The 18,592-nt window shown below is 28.1% G+C and overlaps 1 protein-coding gene across 4 annotated transcripts; it reads right to left on the reverse strand.

The window, feature by feature from the left end:
- Positions 1 to 10,006: 10,006 nt before the first annotated feature.
- LOC114928750 (uncharacterized) lies at positions 10,007 to 17,596 on the reverse strand. 4 transcript variants are annotated; one of them, XM_085480009.1, is made up of 8 exons: positions 17,313 to 17,596; positions 16,441 to 16,496; positions 13,940 to 14,140; positions 13,640 to 13,822; positions 12,446 to 12,646; positions 11,684 to 11,925; positions 11,070 to 11,229; positions 10,007 to 10,933 (listed from the first exon to the last, which is right to left on the reverse strand). In XM_085480009.1, the coding sequence occupies exons 3-8, from the start codon at positions 14,136 to 14,138 to the stop codon at positions 10,791 to 10,793; spliced, it is 1,128 nt and encodes a 375-aa protein (XP_085336135.1). In that variant the 5' UTR covers positions 14,139 to 14,140; positions 16,441 to 16,496; positions 17,313 to 17,596; the 3' UTR covers positions 10,007 to 10,790. The 4 variants fall into 4 exon arrangements, with proteins under 4 accessions (XP_085336135.1, XP_085336137.1, XP_085336136.1 ...); XM_085480011.1 differs by lacking the exon at positions 16,441 to 16,496; XM_085480010.1 differs by lacking the exon at positions 17,313 to 17,596 and having other exon boundaries at positions 16,441 to 16,520.
- Positions 17,597 to 18,592: the final 996 nt, after the last annotated feature.

The raw sequence follows: 18,592 nt of genomic DNA on the forward strand, positions 1-18,592 counted from the left end.
TTTGTTTCAGGATCCTTATGGTACTGATCACGCATTATCTGACGTTTTGTTTCAGGATCCTTATGGTACTGATCACGCATTATCTGACGTTTTGTTTCAGGATCCTTATGGTACTGATCACGCATTATCTGACGTTTTGTTTCAGGATCCTTATGGTACTGATCACGCATTATCTGACGTTTTGTTTCAGGATCCTTATGGTACTGATCACGCATTATCTGACGTTTTGTTTCAGGATCCTTATGGTACTGATCACGCATTATCTGACGTTTTGTTTCAGGATCCTTATGGTACTGATCACGCATTATCTGACGTTTTGTTTCAGGATCCTTATGGTACTGATCACGCATTATCTGACGTTTTGTTTCAGGATCCTTATGGTACTGATCACGCATTATCTGACGTTTTGTTTCAGGATCCTTATGGTACTGATCACGCATTATCTGACGTTTTGTTTCAGGATCCTTATGGTACTGATCACGCATTATCTGACGTTTTGTTTCAGGATCCTTATGGTACTGATCACGCATTATCTGACGTTTTGTTTCAGGATCCTTATGGTACTGATCACGCATTATCTGACGTTTTGTTTCAGGATCCTTATGGTACTGATCACGCACTATCTGACGTTTTGTTTCAGGATCCTTATGGTACTGATCACGCATTATCTGACGTTTTGTTTCAGGATCCTTATGGTACTGATCACGCTTTATCTGACGTTTTGTTTCAGGATCCTTATGGTACTGATCACGCATTATCTGACGTTTTGTTTCAGGATCCTTATGGTACTGATCACGCATTATCTGACGTTTTGTTTCAGGATACTTATGGTACTGATCACGCATTATCTGACGTTTTGTTGCAGGATTCATAAAATATTTTTCTTTGTGAGAAAAAGCATCTTTTTCGATTCGTTTCGAACGCTGTTCCTCAGTTTCCTTACTACGTGCAAGTCTTTTTCTCAGTGCATCCCTCTTTCGTCTTTTCAATGTCTCCAACGGCAGTAGCGTTAATGGAGCAATTGAATCATAGAGGTACGGGAAATGAGTTATTGTTTGTTTTTCAAACATTGCGGACAAATGAGGTCTTAGCAACGATTGATTATACGTCACGATGCAAGGATTTACGCCAAACAGAATAGATGTAACAATCGCAATTGCCATAGGACCACAATTATAACCGTCACCTTGCGACTGAACTTTAGGAAAAACTATTGGATTGTTTTGACAATCATGAAAGGGAAATAATCTGTCCACAAAAATTCGAATTTCTCCATTCAAATTTTGTATATTTGCATTACGACTACCTTCATGAGAATCATATATAATAATAGATTTTGCATCGTAATGGCAAGCAACCCAATGTCCACCACCAAAATCACTGTGCAGTATTTGCAAATGCTTCTTCTTTGAATTATTCAGTGGAACAATCTGATCGGGAAATATTGTCAACCATACAGGTCGAGGTGCATAATTAGAATTGCTCTCGAGTAGCGCATGGAAACTGTCTATCATCGTTTCCGTCAACCATTCTTTGGAAGCCAAAATATTCTTTTCCTTATTGCCATAATGGAACTTGTGACACTGATGATCCATTTTCAGTTGTTTGGGACAGTTTTAGTTATAGATATACGGCGTTTGGGGCAGCCTTCTAGTGATGCAAGTATCAAATAAGATTTTTCTAATTAGACGCCTAGGGCAGGCGAAAGGTCTGAGATATTGCAGACTAAAATGCTACAAAAGCGAATACTGTTAATTTGGATGTGTAATAGACCCAAAACAAAAATACTTTTTCTAATTGTATAGGCGCCACGGGCAAGCCAAAAATCTGCGCTATTACAGACGAAAACGCTATAATAGCGAATAATTTTAGTTTGGATACGTAATAGGCCGAACAAAATTAATTTTTGTAATTGGATGCAGGCGTCTAGGGCAAGCCAAAATTCAGCGCTATTAGCAGCCGATGTTCTAATTCAGCGCTTATGGCAGCTTTTATACAGCGCCTATTTTATACAGAGCAGCCGATTAATTTTTTTTTTATTTTTCCGGATCTGTAAAATAAAAAAGTTATATAAATACATTATAAATTATTTTAATAAACATATGCAAAGATTCAAAATTATTACACTAATTAAACAATACTTCAGAAACTGCAGTTAAAAAGAAATGAAATTACATCTGTTCATTTTTCTTTTGTATAGTACTTGTAATTCACGTAATCACATTGACACGTCAAAATAGTATTTATTTATTATTATTGTAAATAAATCATCAATGCAGTAGACCTAAAATTTCTTAAAATTAAAAATCATAATCGAAAATTTGAAGTAAATCTAATTTTTTTTATAAATAGAAACATTTTATTTTTTTTTTAATTTATCGATTCTTCACAATATTTGATTCAATAATCTTACCTCAAGATTTTTATGCACAAAATGATGAATACCAATCGAAGTTAAATGCCTATCTTTGTTTTCCCTTTAAACTAAACAACTTTTGTCTGAAATTTTCCTATATACTTTCGAGATATTTAATAAGTACAAAATTTACTTATGAAATAGGTATTTCTGTACAAACAAGATTTATAAATACAGGATTTACTTACAGATTAAACAAGAATTTTTAAGAGGCATTGATGATTTATTGATAATAAAACTTCCTACGACATTTAAATAAACTTGTTAAATATGCAAGACGAAAAAATGTTTCAAACAAACACCATAGGATTTGAAGAAAGACAGATGATGCTGATATTCATTTGACCTTGCAGAGATCTTGAAAATTCCTGTTAACGTTAACCCACTAAACATGAAATATACATGCAATGTTTCAAATTGTTTCATTTAGATTTCAAATGATACATTTTACGTATTTGTTTTTGATATAATTCATAAATGTTACAATTGAAATATTTCATCATAGTATATATTAAAAATATTTCAAATGAAATATCTCAATTGATATATATTTAAAACATTCCAAAGTTATCGTTTTAGGTATATTTACAAAATAATAGTAAAATAAATATTTATGTACACGATTAGATAATCGCTTACATAATTTGGAAAATGGCAATCACGTATTACATTCAAATTGTGTTTATTTATTATAAATAAATTATTAGAGAGAAATATTGAAAAATATTGAATAACATAATTAGAATACGTTGTATATAAATATTTATATAAATAATCTTGTTTTAAAATTGTATTATTATTTAAATGCTTAGAATGTATATATTTTGTTATTATGTATTTATTTATATATTTATATTTTTTTTATATTGAAAAGATTCATTTTTCTTTTTCCTTTTTTTAAATTAATAAATTTTATTAAATATTTGTTTGCCAATTAAACAAAAATGTAATCGTACACCAGCAATTACTTTTTAAAATATTATTTTTCTTGTGTGTGAATAGTTTCATATAATATCTGGATTGCAAATATATATTGTTAATAATAATAGTTTTGTTGCATATCTATTATGCATATAATTTGGAAATAATATAATTTAATAATTAAAAATTGCAAACAGAATAATATATTCACATATTTATATTTATTATATTATATCTGCACATATTCATATTGATGAGATAATTGTTTATTATATAAAATCATGTGCGTGATAATTAAATATTTTCTATGCAATCAAATTAATAAGGAATATAGTGATTTAACATGATTATATTCTAAATCTGTTGGTGAAAACGTTACGTGTAACATATATATATAATTTAAGTTATTAAAATTTTATTATTTTTGTAAAATATCATTTACTTTGTAGAATACTTGAAAATATTACAATTCTATTTCTTAATAATAAATTAATTAAATTTAATAAAGGAAATAAAACATTTTATCGTGTTCTGATATTGGACTTATTAACCATAGCGTGTAATTAAATATTATAGGTCTACGCTTATTGTGATAAAGCTCTTTGATTGTTAATTGACTGAAATATAACCTAAGAGCTTTGGACATTCACATTCCACAGTAATCAAAGAGTTAGGATTATCAATTCTTTAAGGTAACGTATTGATAGTTTGTTAATTACTTGTCATATTGCAAATACAATTTGACTTTATCACTTTATAATTATTAAAAATCGTTTTAGAGTGAATCTTATGTAACAAGCTTTTTTTGGTTTTCTTCGGAATTTTTTATAAAGAACTCATAAATGTTTTGTATTAATTGTATTGTTTTGTATAAATTGTATTAATCGTTACACATTGTTAATTAATGGAAATAAAGAAATTATATCGATTTTCTTAAGTCAATCATTAATGGAAGAGATTCGCATTAAATTTGCTATATTTAATCGAAAATTAAATATTTTTTAATTGTTTTTGCTCAAATCAATTGTCAATTGAATTGTTTTCGATTGAATCTGTTTTTTTCAATCGTCAATGAAAGTACTTCTAATTAAAATTAACTCATATTAATCGTTAATTAAAAAACTTTTAATTAAATTAGCTTGTATTAATTGTTAATCGATCGTTCTCCGATTAATTTCGTTTATATCAATTGTCAATTAAATAATCTTTAATTGACTTCGATCATATTAATTGTTAATTAAACGATCTTCGATTAATCTAGCTTATATCAATCGTCATTGTAACGAAATTTAATTAATCTTTCTAAAATTAATCGTCAATTAAAAAAATTTTAAATCAATCTGTTCATATCATTTGTTCAATTATAAAAAATTTAATTGATATTTTGCCATCTCTGATACCCAGTAAACACGAAGGGATTATTTACGAAACAATTACATAATAATCTATATATGTATATGTTATAAATCGGCGAAACAAAACAATGACGCACAGTTATGCAATAATTGCTAATTTCTTCTTTAACCGTTACGCGGTGTACGATTCTCTATCTATCTCGGATTCAAATTTCAGTCAGGAAAGTTTAAAATTGATGAAATTGATGGTAACATCTGTGATAATATGGAATTAAATTTTCTCATGTTGAGATCATGTCCCAAAGAATAATGAGATTATCATAATGATAAGTATCAATTAATTATTAAATTTAATAATTAATTACATTATATATTGATTAAAAAATAAATATTACATTTACTATCTCATTAACTAATTTTTCATATTTATCTAACTCATTTATTTTTTAATCAATATATAATTTAATTAATTATTAAATTTAATAAACATTTAAATTATAATATATATGGATTAAAAAATAAATATTATATATTAATAAATAATTAATAAATATTTTCTTAAATATTATAATAATGATTAATATATAATATATTTAAATATATTAATAATTAATACTCTATTTCTCTATATATAAATATTTTATTATTTTAATAAATAATTAATTATTAATTAAATAAATGATTTATAATAAATTTATAATAGTTATTAAATATATTCTAATTAATAAAATATTTATATATTTTATATAAATATTAACCTTATATTATTATAACATTTTATTATAAAATATTATACATTTATTATTTTATACCATACCTAGATATACCTAATTATACCATATTATCTAATTACTAAAATAATTTCTTTTTTAATTACAGTTTACAGAGGAAGACGCGCCGGGGTTCGCGTCCAGGAGGAGCGCTTTATGCGCTTCCTCCTAAAATTATCCTCGCCCTATTATTATTGGGGCAACAGGCCGAGGAGAGGCGGAAGAGAAGGCGGACGAGGACGGGGACGGCGAAACGCCGAATAGTTGTTATAATATATAATATGATACATTATATACATAAATAAATATACATATATATACATTCTTCATTTTATTTAAATAAAAACCCTATAGATAAAACTTTATAACCCTAACATATTATGAATTGTTAAATAAATCGCAAAACATTATTCATACTATAATTATTTGGTGAATAACATTATTGATAATAATAAGAGAAATAATAGAAAATGGTATTGTGATTGTGATTGAAACAAACATTCTTTCTAAACAGAGTTCGATTATAGTATAAGTTTCTTGATTTAAAATGTGCTATATTTAAATCATTTAATTATTTTTTTCGTTCAAGTACATTTAACAGCAAAAACTGCATATACGAAGGTATGTATTTAACTCTACTGCCATTACTTGAAACAAATACATTATTCGATATTACCAAATTGGAACTCTGGAATTACGAGTAATTATTTTTCATTGTACAGACTAGGTTTAAATTTTTGAAGACCTTCTTTTGAACATGGCTTGACCTTTTCATTTTTATGATTTTTTGGAGATAGGGTGAGAGAGGACGAATGAGGGTAAGAGAAGACAACATAGGCGAAAGAGGGTGAAAGAGGACGAAATTGGGTGAAAGAAGGCGAAAGGGGACGAAAGAGGACGAAAGAGGGTGAAAGAGGACGAAAGAGGGTGAAAGAGGATGAGAGAGAATGAAAGAGAGTGAAAGAGGACGAAAGAAGGGTGAGAGAGGGCGAAAGAGGGTGAGAAAGAATAAAAGAGGGTTAGAGAGGACGAAAGAGAGTGAAAGAGGGACGAAAGAGGGTGAGAGGGAATGAAAGAGGGTGAAAGAAGACGAAACAGGGTAAAAGAGGGTGAGAGGGATGAAAGAGGGTGAGAGAGAATGAAAGAGGGTGAAAGAGGACGAAAGAGGGTGAAAGAGGGCGAAAGAGGGTGAAAGAGGACGAAAGAGGGTGAAAGAGGGTGAGAGAGGACGAAAGAGGGTGAGGTAAAACGAAAGAGGGTGAAAGAGGATGAAAGAGGGTGAAAGAGGACGAAAGAGAGTGAAAGAGGACGAAAGGGGGTGAGAGGGAATGAAGAGGGTGAAAGAGGGTGAGAGGGAATGAAAGAGGGTGAGAGAGGACGAAAGAGGGTGAAAGAGGCGAAAGATGGTGAAAGAGGACGAAAGAGGGTGAAAGAGGGCGAAAGAGGGTGAAAGAGGACGAAAGAGGATGAAAGAGGGCGAAAGAGGGTGAAAGAGGACGAAAGAGGGTGAAAGAGGACGAAAGAGGGTGAAAGAGGGTGAGAGAGGACAAAAGAGAGTGAGAGAGGACGAAAGAGGGTGAAAGAGGCGAAAAAGGAGTGGGAGTGGGGGTGGGGGTGGGGCGGGAGGCGGGATGTGGGAGGGAAAGGGGTGGGTGGAAGTTGAGGGAGGTGTGAGTGAAAGGTGAGAAGAGATTTATATATATATATATATAATCCTGATAATGTCAGCGGACGCGGACAGAGAAGAAGAAGAAGAAGAAGAAGAAGAAGAAGAAGAAGACGACGTTACTTCATTTTTCATGAAAACGTCACTTTTTGACCGCTTGTATCTCCAGAACGGCTTGACCGATTTTATTTTTTCTTGGCTCAAAGTACTCGTGGTGATGCCGCCTTTCAGGTTATATTACGTGCAATTCAAAATTTTTTATATTTTAGTAGTTCTACACCCCCAAAGAATGGACTTTGATGGTGCAGGATAAGGAGACTTGTAGTGTCTTTTAAGGTCTTTTAGGGTTTGAACATGGCCGGAGACACTACCGCGTCTCCTAATATTATATTCGAATAGAATACTTTAGAATATTCTAGACTAATCGATATTTTCAGCAAATCATTTTTATATGTTTTTCGAGGAGAAAACATCGCGACATAAATCAATCTGTCACGAAAAAAACCTCTCAAAATATCAACAATTAACGGTATCGCAACCGTTCCGCCGAATAATTATTTTTCAATGAGCATGCGCGGCTTATCACGGGCGCCTCGTTTCACCAATAATTATCGCGATCGCCCGCTCGCGCATGCTTTCTTCCAGCCGTCGTTCCGTCAATTTTTACAGCGGCCAATTACGCGTAATGCGCTCAGGTGTTCTCGCGCAATGTTTGAAATACGCAAAACTATTGGCGCTTCACGCGAAGGTGGGCTCCGTCCTAAAAATTATAAAAGAGGAGCTCACACCCGGCTTGCCAGCCTTATCGCTTTTCCGCCGTGAACCGCATAACGCAAACCGTATACTTGTTAAACCGCTAAAAATTCGTTGACGACCGCCGCTTATTCCGCACTTTGATTTTGATTACGTTCTCTTCTGTGAAATAATTAACATTTGTCATAAGTTTATTAAAGTGTATTTTGTCATTAAGTGTTTGTTGAAATTAAACTCTTTAATACAAAAAAGTGACTCATCTTTTGTGTTGCGCGATCCTCTCTCTCGCAGCACGTTCATGAACAAAGCGGTTGATTAGCCAGTTAAGATCTCATAAGTATATTTATGTGAATGGCGAAATTATTATGTCTTTTCATGATTTATTTGCAACATGGCAAATTGACAGAAAATTAAATACTTCAAATTTATTGAATCACATTACCTACGCGCACTTTTACCCAAACAATTTTGAAGTCATGAATGTGAAAAGAGCATTTCAAATGTTAAGTGCAAGATTTGCTGCAGCAATATCAACAGCAGGCCAAAGCAATATGTTAAAAAGTTCTTTATAGAAAGCATCTGCAGAATTTGTTTACAAAATGAATAAAGTAATAGATGCTATGAATGTATATCATTTAAATAATTGAATAGGAGTAAAGGGTCCGTTATCAGATGATAATTCAATGGTTGAAGAATTATTAACATCTTTCATTGAATGGTGTTCGAAGTGGAGTACTTCCTCCAACAAGATGTCGAGACCTCCGTGCTTTGATGGAATGATTACGACTGTGGAAGCAATTTTATCAATGTATCATTCCATCAAACAACACTATCCAGATTTCAAGCTTGCCACTGCAACCAAGATTCTGTAGAACATACATTTGGAAAAATTAGAGGACGCGGAGGATTCAGCCGTAATCCAACTGCCAGAATGGTACGGTTAACGTTGCGGCACATTTTATCTAGTGGATATATTTATGGAAGCGACAGAGGAAATGTAACTTGTCAAGAAACGTTTTCATTAACGAATGGTACATCGAAAGTTCGTGATGAAATGGAAAATAACAGTATTCCATTACAAGAAGAATTTACTTATTTAACTGAAATGGATGACGACGCTGATAATCTCATTGCGACAGCCTTTGAAGAAATTACAAAATATTCAGAACAAAATTATTCTGACAATTTAGAAATAATAAAGACCAACAAGGAAAATGTAAATTTAGAAACAGAGGCATATGAAGTAAATGCAATTTCATATTTTGCAGGTTATATTGCTCGCTACGGTTACAAGAATACAATAAAGTGCGACAGCTGCCGTGAAAAAAATTTGAAAACACCGATGGAAAAATCAAACGATAATGAAATCTATATTTAGCTACGCGAATATGAACATCAAGATAAAGATGATCCTGAAGTACAATGGCTATCAAGGCCAACGGATTCATTTTTGAATATTATTACTCTACAACTTGAAGCAATAAATTCATATTACAAGACGTATTGGCACTTAAAAGATGTGAAGAAAAAGCTCCTTGAGATTTGTGTAAAATACGTCCAACATGCTAATGAAGATTGGTTTAACGAGAACAACGAGTGTTATCCACATAGAATTGAAATGTTAGACTTTATGTTAAGAGTCAAGATCCCAGATAGCACATGGACATTCAATGGATGTCCATTGAACGTCTACTTTCTGGACGTCGGACATCTATTTTTGGTCCAAATAAGATTCGTCGGACGTCTGATGGACATCCATATCACATACGCTTGACACAACTTCGGACATCCATAAAATATCTGAAATAAGACTGTTGTTGAACCTATTTTGGACTTATTTTGGATCATCTTGGACGTATTAACGATATCCATAATAAATCCAAAATAGGTCGAAAACGGTCTCATTTCGGACATATTACGGACGTAATTTTGGGATACATACTCGCGAATCTAATAAAATACTAAAACAATTGATTTATTCAAATATAAACATTTATTGACTTTTGAGTTTGGTACCGAAAATATTGTTTTGTCAATATATATAATAATATATAATAATTATTATATATTATATATTTATTTTTATACATATACATGTAAAAAAATATATAATATAATATACAAAAATGATCAATATTACATACAAGATGTCAGGGTAAAGATTGTGCCAATTATACTCGCGAGCAAGTAGAATACAGTAAACTGAACAGAAAAGTTTTATATCATTTTGCTAAATTCGCAATAATTGTTATATTATTAAAATATTTAAGCCAATGAGCGAATGAAAAGCGAAAGTTTGGAATTGGTAGGTATCATATACAATAGAATAGATCGGCTAAAAAGATAGTAGGGGTCGATTTATTTTATTGTCTATGTTATGCCTACAGATTCCAAACTATCGCTTTCCATGCGCCCATTGGCTTACATATTCAAATTAATCACATTATTTTGCAAAAGCAAAATGATATAAGATTTTTATGTTTAGTTTACTACAATGTTTTATCTACTCACGAGCGTTGACATCCGACAATTTGTATATTTGAGAATAATTATAATATATATTAATTATAAAAGATAATATATAATATGGAAATCTAACATATGTATGGCTTATTATTTATATGTATAAGATATATCATAGAAATATTATTTTTCATTGACTGGAAATATTAAAAATCTTATTTAAAAACTAGAAATTAAATTGAACATTTTGTTACGGAAACATTAGTATCACATACGTACATATTATAAAATAAATCTTAACTTTATCTTGAAATAAATCTAACTTAAAAAACTTTGAACGCTTACAATGTTAATTATTACGCATATGTATCATATAAATATATATGATAAAATATATCAAAAATTTATTAATATTATTAATCTTCTTGTTATTAGTCTTCTTATAGTTATGATGAGTCTTCTTCAGTTCTTTGTTTATCTTGCTTCTTCTTTTCACCATTTAATCTTTCTTTAGCTCTTCGCAGCCATTTCTGAACTGCTTCTTCTAAAACTTTCTTGTTATATTCGGAATTACTATCTTGACCGGAAACTGTAATAAAAAAATCAGCATCTTCTAAGCAATAATTTATTTTTTTATTTATGTGATTTCATTAAGATTAATTATTTAAATAAGATAACATTAATAAATTAAACAAATAACATTATCTACTTATAGACATACTTACCAATTAGCAAGTCAGCGAGTTTTAAATGACAAAATTTCCTTTTCTGTTTTGCTCCTAGCCAACTATATTTTTCAGCCAGCTCGTTGGTCAACAAACGAGTACAATTGCGCTTAATAAATTCGTAAGGATTTTTTCCCCCTACTCTGGATACTTCTTTAACCTACAATAAATATTTTTTAAAAAACATTATTTTGAAAATTACAAATATATAACAATATGTTTAACAATTAATTTAATAATTTACATGTTATTAATATTACTATATAATTTTATATTATAAATTTTAATAATATATCGCTCTAATAACCACAAATTAGATTTAAAATGTAATAAATAATATAGAATTAAAAGGAATTAAAAGAATCTATTTTATTTTTTTTGAAATTTATATATTAATTTAATTTAATAAATTTTTATTTTTAATTTTAACTTATTTATTAAGTTAATTTTTATTTTGTGATTTAGAATTTTAGATTAACTGTAATTGTTTTTAAAATATTTATAAAGATCTATTGTAAATAATTAACATTTTAAAAGTTAAACAATTAGTTATTAATTTTAAAAATCCAATAAAACTCATTAAAAAAAATTAATAATTAATAAATTATTATTACCGATATTTCGAACTTATTCGGTTGATTTAAAAATTGTTCCACGTGCTCTTCTAAATCTTCCACCGAATTAAAAGGAAGATGAGGAAAAGAAAAAATAGACTCTTCTCTTTCAGTTACATTGGGCCGTTGATGAACTTGTTGCAACAATTCATTTTTCATATCTTTTAAATCATCTGCTATTTGCCATAACTGGGTCTTAAAGTATGATTGCTGACGGATAATTTCTTTAAAATACTGAAGCACTGTAAATTAAAACAAAAATAATGTAAAGATTATTTTTTACTTACTAAATTCCAATTTTTTAAAGATTCCATTGAGATTATATATGTATATATAAAATAGTAATTTCAGAATATATGTATATTGAATAGATTTTTGTCCGTGCTATTAACGTATAGTTATGACATTTTATTTATAAAGTGCACAGACAAAGAAAGCAATCACAAAAACATTTTTAATATTTCTTTGTATAACAAAATAATAAATATAAATAATAAAATATAAATATGATTAAATATAAACATGATTAATATAAATATAATTATTGATTAAAATAATGATTAAGATAATGAAATATAATAAAGAAGATGGTGATAAAATGATGATAATGATAAAATAATGTTAATATAATAATAATATCAAAAAATAGAATAAACAGTATAATAATAATTAATAATTATTTCTTTACAGTTATTTACTGATAGCACAGACAAAACCTATGAAAAATTATAAAGTTAGTTTTAAACAATATAAATTATGTACCAATTTTATTGTCGACAACATCTTCTGTCTTATTATTTTGTATGTTGTGCTCATTGTCCTGCAAAATATTTGAAATATTCAAAAATCCATCTTGTAAGTGCTTCGTCCGTTTATTCGGAACTTCATTGGATGATTGATCCACTGATCTTGATTGACATTTGTTGCTCTTCGCATTTTCGTAATTTGTACTTTTCAATGATTCTATGTATAAAAAAAATAATAATAGTAGTTACATATATAATCTTTGTAATACACAAACTAAACATATTTAATAATATCAGTATATACTTATTTTATAATAATTTTAATTTAGTAGCTTTTATTATTATATTAATTTAATAATTTTATTAGTATTTTAGTTTTATATATAATAAAATATATAGAATACTGCATGAATGAACATAATAACATAGGAAATTCAATGCTAATTCTGAAATAATAAAAATATTGGCTCTTCTAACTGTTTTAGAATTAAATTTCATTATTTCTATTTTTTTGAAAAAGCATATCAAGTATTGTCCTATATTAGTTTTTTTATTGACCCATTTTAACTATATTGTTAAATACAATTTCTTTAAATCTTGAAGATTCATTAAAATTGTATTTAACAATATTGACTTCGCCAATTTAAAAAAATTATATGTATAATATATATATATATATTATTATATATTATTATATTATATTTTAATGTATTATAATATATTTATATATGTTAATTATTTAAAATCTATTTTCTCGGATTTTACAAAATTTGTTTTACATAATTTTGCAACTGCAGTTTTTCTATGTAAATACTTCTGTTAAGTTCTTTTGTATTATAGATTTAATTCAAGATATTGAATGACTAGCTGCTGTCATTAGGATATTATATTTCCCTACACGACATGAAAGATCTGATATGTCAATTGTGAAATGTTAAAATATTGATTTTTCTATTTATTTTCGAGCAAAGTTTTATTAAGTTTTTCGAATATTAAGATTAGTCGATTAAAATTTATATTATTAATGCAATTACTAAATTATGTAAAACAAATTTCGTAAAATCGGAGGAAGTAAGTTTTAAATAAATAATATATCATAAATATATTTTATAATACATTAAAATATAATATAATAATATATTATATATTTTTTATATTATATTATATATATTATGTATATTATATATTAATATTTAATATTAAAACGAACTTTGTGTGTTCATAATTGGAGGCGTCCGTAATTTAGTGCACTCTTCGGTAGATTCATCTGATGACGAAAAGAATTTCTTTGGGATAATTTTTCTTTTCGAAATGTTATCATTATCAGTCTCGGAGTTTAATTCAGATGTTAATTCAGCCTTTTTGGCTTTTTCCCTGGCTGTTTTATAGTTATCTGAAAATACAAGTAAATATATTTATATTATTATAACAAAAATAACGATTATGTACATATATTATTGATCACAAAAGTATATGTGGAATGTATAATATTTAAATATTTTATATTAACCATAACTGCTGTTTCTGAAAGTCATAACATTATATGAAGGCCAACATGTATTTGGTTCGGCATGTTTTTTGATAGCCGCTACAATTTTTTCCATGTGAAACGGTGGCCAATAACATTTTTTATTGATAATCCAGGTAGATGGGACAGCTTCAACTGTATCTTCATCTATAAACCTTACTATAGTCCATGATCTCTCCATTTCTTCAAACATTTCAACAAAAAATTTAAGGAGCATTTTATTCCAACAAAAAATTCTATTTACAATTTATATATGAAAAGGCGCAAACACTCAATAACTTATCACAAAAATTGCAAACCTATTTCCTCTATATATTATATTGTATATTATATATATATTATATTTATCTATATATTATTATAAATTATATAAAAAATTAACATTTTTTTAGCGAAGAGCACAAGAAAAGAAAAATTTTTAAAAATATTCTGAATGTAATAAGGGAAAAACTACATACTTATTTTTATATTTTAATTTCATACATTTATTTGCAATTTGCCCTAAATCCCAGGATTCTAAATTTCCAATATCATTGATTACATATATCCCTAATTTTGACGACTTACATGGTACGGTGTAAAAATCTGTAAGCGTTTTATATTTATTTCCGATTACGAAAAAGCCCTCATTATTTACAACAAAATTTCTAATAACAATAATGTTTTCGTCTTTTAAGCTACAGCAATTATCGGGTTCATTTATTTTTAAAATAAATTGTTTAAACACCGCTTTGCCAAATTGATTACAATTATGAAAATTAATAATAAGTGGACCATTAAAATGTGGTTTTAAAAATTGAGGCTCGTTACATTTCACTCTGACATTAGAATTTATACAATAGTTTCTTTCAGTTATACGACAAACAATTTGCTCTAATTCTTTATTATTTTTACGAATCATTTTTAATATAGATTGTAAGTAATTTTCAAACGGAAAAGCACTGAATTCTTGAAGAATTCCAAATTTTTTCGCGTCATCACAAATATGTAATAAATGATGCAGGTTGTGCGATGCATTTTCTTTACCATATAAATTAATAAATGTTTCTACAAAATATTGCAATAAGGAGTTGGAATAATCTAAATATTGTTCCATATGTTTTGAATTAGACAAAATAGTGATAGCTACATGTAAAGTTAAAAAATTTAAATATTGATCATGATTTAGAATAGATTTTAAAACAACAGATCCCGTATATAATAAAAAAGTTCTAAATTCGGTTGCCTTCCATCTTTTACTTTCAAACAAAGATCTTGATTTTCTATTAAATTCGGAAGGTATATATTTTTTTTGATGTTCTAATAACTTTGATATTTCAGATATTTGACAAAAGGATAACTTTGTTTTAGGTTTTCCGTAACACCATAAAGAAATCAGTTTTTTAACAACTCCCAAGAATATTAAATGCATCGGATCAGATGGAAAATCATTCACCATATTTATATTAGGAATCGATTCAAGTATTGATGTACCTATATGATGGTTTTCTTGTAATTTTAATCGGAAATCGTTATCTGTTCTTAATTGACAACTATTTAAATATGGATAAGTCATTCTATTGAGATAATATTTGCCCTTAGCTGTACATTTAAAACATGCGTAATAACCCGAATGACCCTTTGTATAAGTAATAAAACATCTAGCAGGAACATCGCATATAAAAGATTTAATTTTAAAAGAATAAGTGTGATCTTTAATTTTTATACCATGAATAGTTAAATTTTTTGCTTCTTCTGTGAAAGATTGTAAAAATACATTGGCATCTGTGGGTTTTTCATGTCCATGATAAATTCCAATGACATCAACTTCATTGTAATTTTCAACTAAATTACATAAAATGGGATAAACTTGACTACTTGAACTTTTGAATAATGGCAGGCCATCGATGTTAATGTTAACTTCAATACAGTGTAAATTTTGAAAAGAACATCGCGATAAAAGTCTTTCGATGCAATTACTTAAACCGAAATGATAGTAATGTCCTGGTGCAACGACGTCTACATTGATTTTTCTGGGAGTTCCTAATAAACTGCGAGCATTTTTAGGCAATTCCGGATATTTAAGTTTCATATTAGATATTAATTCATTTAACGCAGTATGAGTTATATTATTTTTAATTGCCCATTCTTGCAACCAAGATATAGAATTTGGAAAATCAGTAGTGGAATTTATAGATTTAAAGTTATTCACAAAATTTGTAGATTCAAAGTTATCAAAATTATGTTCTGTATCATCGGGATCACGGTCCGAATTATAATTATTCACGGTTTCTAAATCATTATTGATATAAAAATTATTGCAATCCTCTAAATTATTATTTGAAACTGAAGGTGTACTTTCTAATAATGGCATTAAATTCTTATTTTGAACATTATTAATTACTAAATTAGTTATCTCTTGTGCTCTTCGATAATATTTTCTTCTTATTTTTGGCATTTTTAAAATTAATATTAAAATTTAAAATTTATTAATATTTTTCTACCTTTAATTAATTGATGAAAATCCGTTGAAAATTCGAGAATCGATAGAAATAATAATCTAAAAAATTTATAAATAACGCTATTAGCAATCAGTACAAAAACATTTAAAAAATAAAACAAATAAACAATAATCGGAAAAAAGCGTTGATTTAGTAACGAATGTCCCATGTATACAGGGTGTTTCAGAAATAAATCGCCAAACTTAAAAAGCATATTTTATTTACTGTAAGGATGAAAACAATAACAGATTTTAATAAATCTTTTATAACAGATTTTAAGAACATTTGAAACTGTAACATTTCATTACAGAAATTGTTGAAAATAATTTTCTTCCACATTAATGCACGTGTCGCATCGACATCGCATAGATATTATCGAAGACGTCCAAAAATTCTCGAAATATTTATTTTGTCACACGAAATGATAATACGATTTCGGAGTACTTTCACAGTAATAATACAAATATCATAAATGATTCTATAATATTATTACAGATCCATCTAATAACTTTTTGTTTATTTCTAATAAAAAGTGAATAGGACAATTCATGAAACGAAGCGAGATATATGTTGCCCGATGTAAATAAAAAATGTTTATAACTTGAAAAGAAAGCTGTTCCGAATGTTTATATACTTTTTATCATTATAGTGAGTAGAATATGCTCTTAAAGTTTAGCGATCTATTTCTAAAACATTTTGTGTATAGATTATTATCATTAAAGATTATAGAACATAGGAAACGAATATGAAAACGAAAACGTTCAATCAATTATATAATGAATGAAGGAAATTATGCGTGCGTGTGTGCGTGCGTATGTGATGTGTGCGTGAATGTGACAAAATTATTATTATATAATTATAGTAAAACGTCTTACCTTGATAAATTTCTAGCAAATGTCCAATAGATTGTGCAATGGTCGCAACCTCACAGCACTACACTACGTGTATGTATACGTGCTTACAATCGTCGACCGAATAAGGAAAGGTTCACTGACCCAAACATTACACTATCCTATAATAAGGATTCGCGGTTGTTTTGGTCTTGCGCATCACCGCGTGCGAGTACCGCGACGTCAAGGACGAGACGCAGTACCGTTAATTCTGACGGGGACATGTGCCCCGATAATAAATAAAAGTAAATTTATAGATTTAAATAAAATAAGTTATTATTAATAAATTATATTTAATTGGTATATAAAAAAATAATAATTTTAATATAAAAATAATTAAACTAAACATTAGTGTAAAAATAATTATAGTAAAAAAATATTGCGATACTAAAATAAATATTTAATAATAAAATACAATAATTATTTAATAATAATAATAATAATATACATATATTTTGATCGTGGCATTAAAAGAACAGATTTTGTAACATTAAAAATTATTTCTCAAATATATATAAGTTTAGTTATAACATTAAATGATACTATAAAAACATTTTCAAACATTTTTTTATATATTAGTAAATGTTAAAAAATATTTGTTGTGATATATTTATTAATAACATATTTTTAATATATAATGACATATATTCAATAAAAATTAAAGGAATTTTTGAAAAATATTTTAAAACATTTTATAGGAACGAAAGGCAAATATTTTTTAAACGTTAATATAAAAAAAAATCAGTATTTAAATTTGAACATATATTGAATGTCCATAGGATGTACTGTTTAGGACATTTGATTCATATCCAAAAAAGGACATCCAATTTATGCCCTATTTATGTCCATGGACATATGGACATAAATTGGATTTAAAATGTACGTCCATAATACATCCAGTGCTATCTGGGATATATGCAATTACAAAAAAAAATAACAATGGAAGAAGAGAAGAAATAAATATAGCATCTAAAAGATCAAAAGAAATAAAGACAAAATGTCAAAAACTAAAGAACATAAAACATATATAAAATTCCCATATTACATGTATAAAACGATCGTGGCTCTTCGAGCGGTACGATCTCACTTCTTTTACATTTACTCGCGGCATTTAATGCGGAACGAGTAAAACGATCGCGGCTCTTCGAGCGGTATGATCTGACTTATTTTACATTTACTCGCGGCATTTAATGCGGAACGAGTAAAAAATATGTAAAAATTCGCTGCCTGATTTTCTTAAGTCAATCATTAATGAAAGAGATTCG

Source organism: Nylanderia fulva, unplaced genomic scaffold (assembly GCF_048542155.1).
Source record: "Nylanderia fulva isolate GAGA-0341 unplaced genomic scaffold, ASM4854215v1 Scaffold138, whole genome shotgun sequence".
Taxonomy (NCBI): Eukaryota; Metazoa; Arthropoda; class Insecta; order Hymenoptera; family Formicidae; genus Nylanderia; species Nylanderia fulva.